At 35.4% G+C, this 9,527-nt stretch overlaps 1 protein-coding gene across 1 annotated transcript; it reads right to left on the bottom strand.

Annotated features, from left to right (window-relative positions):
* Nucleotides 1–1,092: 1,092 nt before the first annotated feature.
* LOC110890755 (BAG-associated GRAM protein 1) lies at nucleotides 1,093–9,227 on the bottom strand. The gene is made up of 18 exons (XM_022138381.2): nucleotides 8,786–9,227; nucleotides 7,678–7,728; nucleotides 7,166–7,263; nucleotides 6,935–7,010; nucleotides 6,643–6,771; nucleotides 6,519–6,565; nucleotides 6,277–6,400; nucleotides 5,092–5,208; nucleotides 4,982–5,011; nucleotides 4,799–4,898; nucleotides 4,595–4,701; nucleotides 3,541–3,675; nucleotides 3,358–3,462; nucleotides 3,137–3,283; nucleotides 2,575–2,628; nucleotides 2,121–2,184; nucleotides 1,602–1,663; nucleotides 1,093–1,514 (listed from the first exon to the last, which is right to left on the bottom strand). Exons 1-18 carry the CDS (start codon nucleotides 8,987–8,989, stop codon nucleotides 1,416–1,418), a joined length of 1,749 nt encoding a protein of 582 aa, XP_021994073.1. The 5' UTR covers nucleotides 8,990–9,227; the 3' UTR covers nucleotides 1,093–1,415.
* Between the last annotated feature and the right edge of the window lie 300 nt (nucleotides 9,228–9,527).

The raw sequence follows: 9,527 nt of genomic DNA, 5'->3' as shown, positions 1-9,527 counted from the left end.
TACGAAGCGTACGCGATGACAAAATCGCACGTTTTGTTTTAAAAAAATAAAATCGCATGTACATTAAAATAGGGAAATCGCATGTACAAAATTAAAAAAATAAAATCGCATGTACATTAAAATAGGGGAAATCGCATCTACAAAAGAAAGTAAAATCGCATGTACCAAAAAAATGAAGAAAAAGGGAAATCGCATGTTGTAAAGAAAATTCCGCATGTTGTAAGGCAATCTCGTACGCATCGTACGATAAGACATATTGTACAATAACCAGCCTCTATATGTATTAATATCTTGAAGAACCAAGAATTTTCTTTTCTGTTAAAAGATAAAACGGATAATGTTTATACTCTTTGTTTTCTTTTTCTTATATACTTTTTTCTTATATACTTATTACATCACGGATAATTTTTATGCTCTTTTTTTCTTTTTTTCCTTTTTCTTATATACTTTATTACATCACTTTTATTCCATACATTTTTCTAAAATTTTATTAACTAACTAAAACTAAAATTTTATCATATAAGGGAATAAGAAAATAAGAAAACTTAAATATCTAAGAAAATATAATAAAAAACACTTGTTAACAAAACTTTTCTATTTTATTTTTCATTTCCTTTTATTATGTTATTGATCTTTATCCAATCAAAAGAAACAAAAAAGAAGAAGCTAAATGTAGTTAGAAAGATACATATTTATTACAATACAACTTTCCATTAGGGTTGTACGGGATGGGTTAGGCAAAGGGATTCGGCAACCCCTTGCCGCACGGCAAAGACCACCGCTAAGATGATGATGCCGATCGGCAAAGAAGAAAGAGCGGAGAAATCGGCGAATGCTTTCCGCTTGAGGCAAAGAAGAGGGAAGGGTTAACTGTGAGGCCAATAGTTATATCAACCAATCATCCCTTTTTTAAATGGTTTGCCTAATCTTAATTTAGGCATGCACCCCTTGTGTTTTTTGGGTAATAGGCAAAAATTATAGACAAATTACATGGCACAATTCAATTGGGTGGGGGAAACTTTGCCTAAAGGGGTTAGGCATGCACCCCTTCAGTAGACCACATATTCCTAATTTTCAAACTCATATTCCTAATTTACAAAATTATGTTATTTAAACCATCCCAAGTGTTAAAAGGTAACACATAACCCGCATTAGCTTATCCATAAGTAAACGACTCGTCACACCTATGGGAACAAATCACTAGACAGAGTCGACACGCTATTAGGACTCATATAAAAGAATGTCAATCGCATAAAAATTACAAACGCCAACTACATACAACATTTAAACAACACACGATACTTGCTTGACGGAAACGGACTCTTTTGTAAACAAAAAACTATATATAAAAAAAGTCTGAAAGAACATAGATGTTTAAAATCAAAACATTGTGTACGACGAGGTTACGCGTTGTATTATGTGGAAGGAACAGGTTGTGTAGTCGCATCATTGACCGTGTTGGAGTTGATACACGAATGAGCCACGTCTAGCATGAGTTCCACCTCTTTCTTATACTGCATTATAAATACAGTTAGTTAGATTAACTCTATTCTAGTAGATGATGGATAGCTAAATGTATGTACATAAGAGTCGGGTCATACCTCACTGATGGCACCCGACTTTATTTTAGATTGCATTACGCACCATTTCTTGAAATGCACGCCTGTAAAAATTTCATACACAGCCAACAAAGGGTATATGCTTGTTACAATGAGTCAGTGGTGGCGATTTTAATCCATTTACTTCTGAACGAGTCAGGAAAATTTTCAGAAAATAGATATAAAAACAAATCAAATGAATGGAGCTTGGAGCCGATCAAAAGTCGCCCAAAGTGTATTTATATTTTTTATCTAAATAAATAAAGATTATTAGTGAAATACAGAAATTATTTACTTATTTGTAATCATATCTGACACATTCATTGTTTGTGAAACGCTATTTTTGTGGACAAATCGTGTCATGGGTCAATCCATTCCAAGCTCTTTTGACCCGTATATCCCTTTTGACCCATTGTCTGACCCAGCCATTTAGTGGGTCCCATTTGCCTGATGTGAGGACGGGGTCACTAAATGCACCAAACGGGATTATCCTGTATAATTAGTATATAGAATGGCACTTACCGACTTTAACATCAATAGTGCATGAAGATTCAGATGTAGTCACAACAACCCATCTACAGTGCACCTAAAGTAACACAAACAGTGAACTACGGTTTAGTAGACGAAGAAGAAAAAAAATATATGAGTTTGATTTTAAATGTTACCACAAATTATAATTTATTCATCCAAAACATGTTTATTATATTAACAAGGAGACAAAAACATATATCGCTGTGCAATTAAAATACAAATTAGGCTAGAACATTGCTATTCAAAGAGTTAACAAGATTATTATGTAGCCAAAATCAGTGTGAGATCTTACCTATACACAAATTACGATTGTGCCACTATATGCTACACCGAAGTGACATACCTATATACTACCATAATGTTCGTCTTTATACACACACACACACGAGACTGCTAAATACTACAAACTAAAAAGCATTAAATGACAGATGACGCTGAAAGATACCTCAAAGTATGATCCAAATGGAACATCATGCGCCTGTTGTACGGTCTCAAATACCTATAAAGGAAAATAACAATAACGTGCTAATGAAGAATAAAGTCAAACCAGAAATCAGTCCAAAAAGTGAAATAAACCCACATATAATGAAAACATAATTCTGAACACACACACACACACACACACACATATATATATACACGTGTATATATACATAGAGAGAGAGAGAGTGATAGAGTTTAAAATACAAGACCGCCCTAACGTGTGATGCGTACGCGGGCATCGCAACCGTACATCTGATCTAATCTAGGCCTTCAATTGAACGCGGTGGCACAATAGTAATTAACTTTGCACAATTAATCACGTTATAATACATAATTAAGCACGTTATTTGCATAATTACGAATGGGTTGGGTTAAACCCTAATTATGCACGTTATTTGCATAATTACGCATAGGTTGGGTAACCCTAATTACGCACGTTAAATTGGGGGCCGCGTACTGTCGCACGTTAAGAGCCTTTTGTACGTTAACCAGACCCTATATATATATAATATATAGTTACTCACCAGAGTTTTTTTGTCAGCGGACAGCAGAGAATGCTGCCACTCTGTCATAGCTGTGTCAGGAGGACACATAGGACTATTACAAAGGCATCTAAACGTAATTTCTCTCACTTGACCATCGTATTCATCAGCCGAATGCCACTGACCTATCTACATGATCAAATACGTAAATTACAAAAACTTAAAAAACTAAAAATACGACGGTTACGAAGTATAATGCTTACATTAAGATTGGTATCCTTCCGGGATGTACGGTAATCGTTTGTGAAATTGGAACCATCACTCAACAGCAAGTCAAAAAATTGTTCAGCAGTACTTGAAAAAACATCCTGAGTAAATGTTAAAAAATTTCAATGAATGTGATTAAAATAGGAGTTTAATAGTGAGAGTAATGAGTAGTTCTGTACATTGTATATGCCAGTGAGAACATCCTCTTGAACAAACGGTTCTTGTTTTTTGGGCACGCTTTCTTCTAAAACCTTCACGGGCTTTTTGTAAATTAGAGAGCTACTGCTTGCGCGTAATTCTGAGTGTTGTTGATCCTATATACATTGTAAATGCATGTCAATCAAACTATATCATCACCCATCCCTGTGGCTGCAACCAAACGTTCAGCGAACAGTTCGTGAACCGTTCGGCGGGAAGTTCGTTCGTTTAATAAATGAACAAACACGAACAAGAAATTTCATTCGTTTAGTTAAATGAATGAACATGTACAGAAGTGAGAATGTTCGGTAATGTGTTCGTTTATGTTCGTTTGTGTTCGATAGTTCGTTAGCGTTTTTAATTTTTATATTTTATTCAAAGACTTTAACATTTTGACAAATAAAATATTTAACAAGTATTAGTGTATTGTATATTATGTTCATGAACGCTTGTTTGTGTTCGTTTGTTATCATTTGTGTTCATGAACATTAGTTTGTGTTCGTTTGTGTTCATGAACGTTAGTTTGTGTTCGTTTGTGTTCATGAACGTCCGTTCCCTAAACGAACATGAACACACTCATTTCTTTAACGAACGAACACGAACAAAAAATCTTATTCGGTAAGTGTTCATGAACAGTTCGTGAACACATATATTTTATTAACAAACAAACACAAACAAGGTCTTCTTCGTGTTAGTTTGGTTCATTTGCAGCCCTTGTCATCCCTAAATGGTCATTATCTAGTGTGGGTCGGATTGACACCATAATAACTTTATAGAAAAGTTGTTATAATAACCAATAATCTGGGTTTTTTTAATAAAGCAATTGAAGGTTGTATTCACTAAAAAGGAAACCGTGACTTTTGACTAGTTTGACCCGTTCCCTTTTAAGCTAAACTTTTGATTTGGCCCATTTGACACAATACAGATATAACTGAACCCAAATCGGCTAGTTTCTAAGCATATGGGTCGAAACTGCCGCTTCTACAAGATATGAGCCAAAATAATACAACTAATCAGAGGATAAACAAGATATACCTTCTTCTCAGCTTCAATCATTGAATGGTAGTTCTTAGCAGCACGTTGTAAAGTTCTTATTGCATGATTTCTGTTCCAAAATGAAGCAAACATGTATCTAACTCTACCTGTAATTAAAATAATTCGGTAAACAATGAGCCAATAACGAATTTTATAAATTATATATACATGTATATATGTGTATATATAGCTATTGAAACTGACCATCTTGACTGCGTAAAGGAGGAGCACCAAGTCCACCAGCACCCAGTCGAAGAACTATTGTTACAGCAGGATTAATGACCGCATGTTGGCTCCTTCGTATCTGAAAAGAAAAGGCATTATTGTTGCAAGTTTTAATTTAATATTATTAAATAATAAAATCAAACCCCACGAAAGACTACAAACCTCATCTATATCACCAAAAGGAATTATCACCTGCAAAATGGAGAGAAGATACACGTCAATGTAATCAATGCTTAAACAGAGCTAAGGTAACATAGATTAGCAATACTAACTTTCATTTGTTTGGAGAAGACATTAGAGTGGAAGCATATATGCCAAGCTGAAACATACATACGACCGTGATACAAGAATGATCTCTCCATTGCACATGAATAGCTGTGTTCAACAATCTGCAAACATATAGTTGCACTGTCAGAGTAACTTATGGAGGCAATTGGAGCTGCATCTTTATGTTTTTACCAGATGTAACAATTTCGACCCATTTACGTATGAATGGGTCGATAAGGATTATGTTTCATGTTTAAATTGATCAAACAAGTAAAATCCAAATATTTAGCTAAAAAGGAAGCAGGCCAAATACATCATAAGTCATCCGAAGCGTATTTTTAGAAGCATACAACCTTGTCATTAATATATATACTATATATATATGCTATTTTGTCACATCAACCGACTTTAGCACCTCAACTTTAATAATGGTATGTTTAGTCCCTCAACTTTGGTAATGACATGTTTAGCCCCTTAACTAAAACAACTTAGCTCCTCAACTTTAATAATAAACAACTTTAGCCCCCAAACTTTAATAATGACATGTTTAGCCCCTTAACTGCATCAAACAACTTTAGCCCCTCAACTTTAATAATGACATGTTTAACCCCTTAACTACATCAAACAACTTTAGCTCCTCAACTTTAATAATGACATGTTTAGCCTCTCAACTTTAACAATAAACAACTTTAGCTCCCCAACTTTAACAATGTCATGTTTAGCCCCTCAACTTTAACAAAAAACAACTTTAGCCCCTCAACTTTAGTAATGACATGTTTAGCCCCTCAACTTTAATAATAAACAACTTCCGCCCCTCAACTTTAATAGTGACATGTTTAGCCCTCAACTTTAATAATGACATATTTAGCCCTTTAACTAAAACATCAAACAACTTTAATTCTTGTGATTTGCTTATTTTTATCTACATTTTGAACCCGATGCGGAGCGAGGGTGGTAACCCACTAATTACATATAAAATTAGATTAATATTGATATAATATTTTTTTAGTAATCTTATTTTAATACAATATAAGTTTAAAATTTGGGCAAAAAAATGGTTGACCAAAAATTACCAGTTTAAAGTTTTGACCCGCACATTTTGCCACCTCTAGGTCTTACATTAGCATCCAATGTACTGCATATGAAGAAAATAGAAGAAACTATAGAAGTTAACAGTTAAAAAAAATTACCTCATCCGGTAGAAGATTAAATATCATCTGCAAAGGCCCGGGCTTCTGATGTACCACTATTGGCCCTTGTTTATGTGTTGAAATCCGTCTTCTAGCATTAGCACCAGCGTAGCCCTTTAAACCCCTATAAATGGTAACAACTAACGAGTGATCTTCATTGAACACTAACGTTACATAAAGTAACAACTCTTTATGCAACAAAGAATTGTCCGTATGACATGAAACATACAAGAAAACGCTACCTGGAAGTGTTTCTGGCGAGATTAGTTGTTCTAATTTGGAGACAAACCTAATAACAGTGTGTTAAACAACTTTAATCAATCGGTTTAACGCACGACTAATGTTAAAATTAAGATTAAGATTAACCTGCCCTGGAGAACTACTCAAGGGATACCATAGTGCACCGGTTTGACCTTCACTTTCAACGGGAATTGTCACGGAGCCAAGAACGGCGCTTTTCCAAATTATATCCCAATCATATATCGACACATTAATCTGTCCAATAAAGAATAGTCATAACTATGAAAACCTAACTAAAGAAAACCGCATGCTTTAAGTATCCTTAATTATTAAAGGGTTTACATCCAAAATATGGAAACAATGATTTAATTGCTGGATCTATTTTTATTTGTCTATATCCAAAATGGTCAATATGTACCTTTACAGGCAGTTCATCAACAGAAAAATCGAATTCCTCTCCCCACATCGGATTTCTTGAACCAGGAACCATTGAGCTGCAGAACAAACATAAATAAATAAAACCATATTATCTGACATAAGCAACCCATAGGATTATAGCGTCTAGTTGCAGCTTAATGGAATTTTACGAAATCTTCAAGTAATTTGAACATAACACAGAACCACAAAAACAATTTATACTATCTATTACCTAAACCGCTTTTCTGAACCACAAGTGATGATTGCATAAGGATCCGACATTCCATTCAGATTAGCACCAATAAGATTCTTCGCTGCTAACAGTTCCACCTACAAAGTATACATACCATGCCACTACTCAGAAATAAAATAAAATAAGAAACCATCTAGCTTTATTGAAAATATGACACTGGAGGAGCCTTCTCAACACAGTAATATGCCCAAATTTAAACCGCAAAGTATAAAAAAGCAACTCAGATTGGTGAATTCATTGTTTGATTCGAACAACCATGTTTGAATAAAGATGAAAATACGCCACTGTTTAGGACAGAATGGTTATGTACAAAGCCGTAAAAGATATAACAAAAGTTTTAATTCTGTTTAGTCATAAAATTCGGGTTTATGGCACACATCAATGCAATGCAATATCAATATACAATAATATGATAAACTTATCATTTGAAAGAAAAGACAGATAACAAACTAACTCTAGAACAAATACAAGACCAGGCCATTTGGAAATACCTTTATAATATACGCAGAGCCACCATGAGGATCACCCTTCAATTGATCCATCTACAAAATTATTGCAGAGATTCAAGTTATATTCATATGTAATCCATCATTGCTTCCTTAACAATCAAAACAATTCTTTTCAAATCTAAAAGATGAAAGGTAACGGTAACAAAACGAACACCGAAAAGTCAACCATTGACTTCTCTTAGAGGTCAAATTGAACCCATTAAAACCCAACCTTAAGTCCATATTCTCTCTGCCCCAGTAAAGAGAGATATATAAACCTATCAGTTGCTAATTTCTACTTTGTTTACGAATTTTGACAAAAATAAGGGTCCTCCTATACAAACACCACCATCAATAGTGTATACCATCTTGCTTGTCACGTCATACAAGGCGTAAAATGTCATACACCGTATGATGTCAAATCAAGCCTGCACACCAGAGCCTGTCACATCATACAGACAGTATGATAGGGCAAAGAATGGTCATCCGAGCACTTTGCCATTTGTCACATCAATCATTTATTTGTTAGTCAAACATCATACATGCCCTATGATTTGGCCCCATCATAGTTGTCAATAGCGGCTGTAGCACAGCGTAGCGTATAGGTCATATGTCGCTCTTTTTTTTTTTCATTTTTTATTCCCTCTCCACTGCTCAATACCTCAGGTTTGTTCTTATGACATGTATTTTCTGTATTTTCCTCATTTCCATTGCTCGATAACAAGTATTTTTCTGTTTCTTTTTTTCTACTTTATCGCTAAACATGATACAGTGGGCGCTATTTCGTTGCTATCACTACGTAACATCTAGTGATATAGATAGCTTGCCGCTATTGACCGCTGCTATTCGAGTATTCGCTGTTGACAACTATAGTCCCCAATATATGACAATTTTCGGCCTATCATACAATTCCAACAATCACAAAGAAACTGCACAAATCACAATCACAATTAACCCAATCAACACAAATTAGGGCACCAACCGAAACCAATCACATTTTTTTTTTAATTTTTCTAAACTAACATCACAGTATAATAAACTACCACAACCACAATCACTATCATAACAACAACAATATCATATTATCATTCGAAAACCACCACAAACATACCTTCTCTCTCTCATCAATACCATCACCTACACCACTAGCCGAACTATCAAACACCGATCGATCACCGGAACCACCACCACCACCGCTGTCACCGTCGTACGTGAAGAACCAGTACGCCGCAATGACGAAACACGAAGCGGCGATGCTCACTTCCACCTCCCACCATGACGGCACTAAGAAATCGATGCTCGTTTCGGTGATCATTTGAGATCATAAATTGTGTGTTTAAGCTATATTTGTGGTGAAAATTGAAGAGATTATGGAGAGATTAGTGGTGAATGATCTGACATTATTATTATTGTTATTGAATTGAAACGGAAAGATCAAGGAGAAGAGGAGTAGTTATTATTAGGATGCAAAAGTTTGAAATGAAGACAGTTGCATTTTGGGGGTTTTGATTCTTTCTTTTGGAATGTTGTGTGTGTTGTGTTGCGAAAAAAAATAACTGAATGAAAGAGGGGTTAGTGGGTTAAAAGATGTGTGATTATGTGGTGTGTATCGGTGGACGGGGCACCCTCGGGTATCTTATTCATCATGCGGTAACGTCATCATTGGTGATGTTACGGGTAATGCTTGTAAGACTATGGGGTATGGGGCGTGGGTTGGGGAAAACGCCTAAGCCATCATCCTGGGTGGGCTTGGGTTGAGGCGTGACCCTTGGGGCTTGGGTTTGAAGCCGGGCGTGGGGCGGTCTTGACATCCGATGTGGCGACTTCCTATTGACTGTCCACCGCCATGTCAT

The sequence above is a fragment of the Helianthus annuus genome, chromosome 11 (genome assembly GCF_002127325.2).
Source record: "Helianthus annuus cultivar XRQ/B chromosome 11, HanXRQr2.0-SUNRISE, whole genome shotgun sequence".
NCBI classification, from domain to species: domain Eukaryota; kingdom Viridiplantae; phylum Streptophyta; class Magnoliopsida; order Asterales; family Asteraceae; genus Helianthus; species Helianthus annuus.
Note: the sequence above shows the minus strand (reverse complement) of the source record. Positions and strands in the feature narration are given on the sequence as shown.

Coding starts and splice junctions, on each gene's coding strand:
- LOC110890755 (XM_022138381.2), bottom strand. CDS start 8,989: ATGATCACCGAAACGAGCATCGATTTCTTAGTGCCGTCATGGTGGGAG. Junction 7,011..7,165: donor GGTTCAGAAAAGCGGTTTAG/GTAATAGATAGT, acceptor TTTGTTCTGCAG/CTCAATGGTTCCTGGTTCAA. Junction 3,463..3,540: donor TTCTCACTGGCATATACAAT/GTACAGAACTAC, acceptor ACATTTACTCAG/GATGTTTTTTCAAGTACTGC.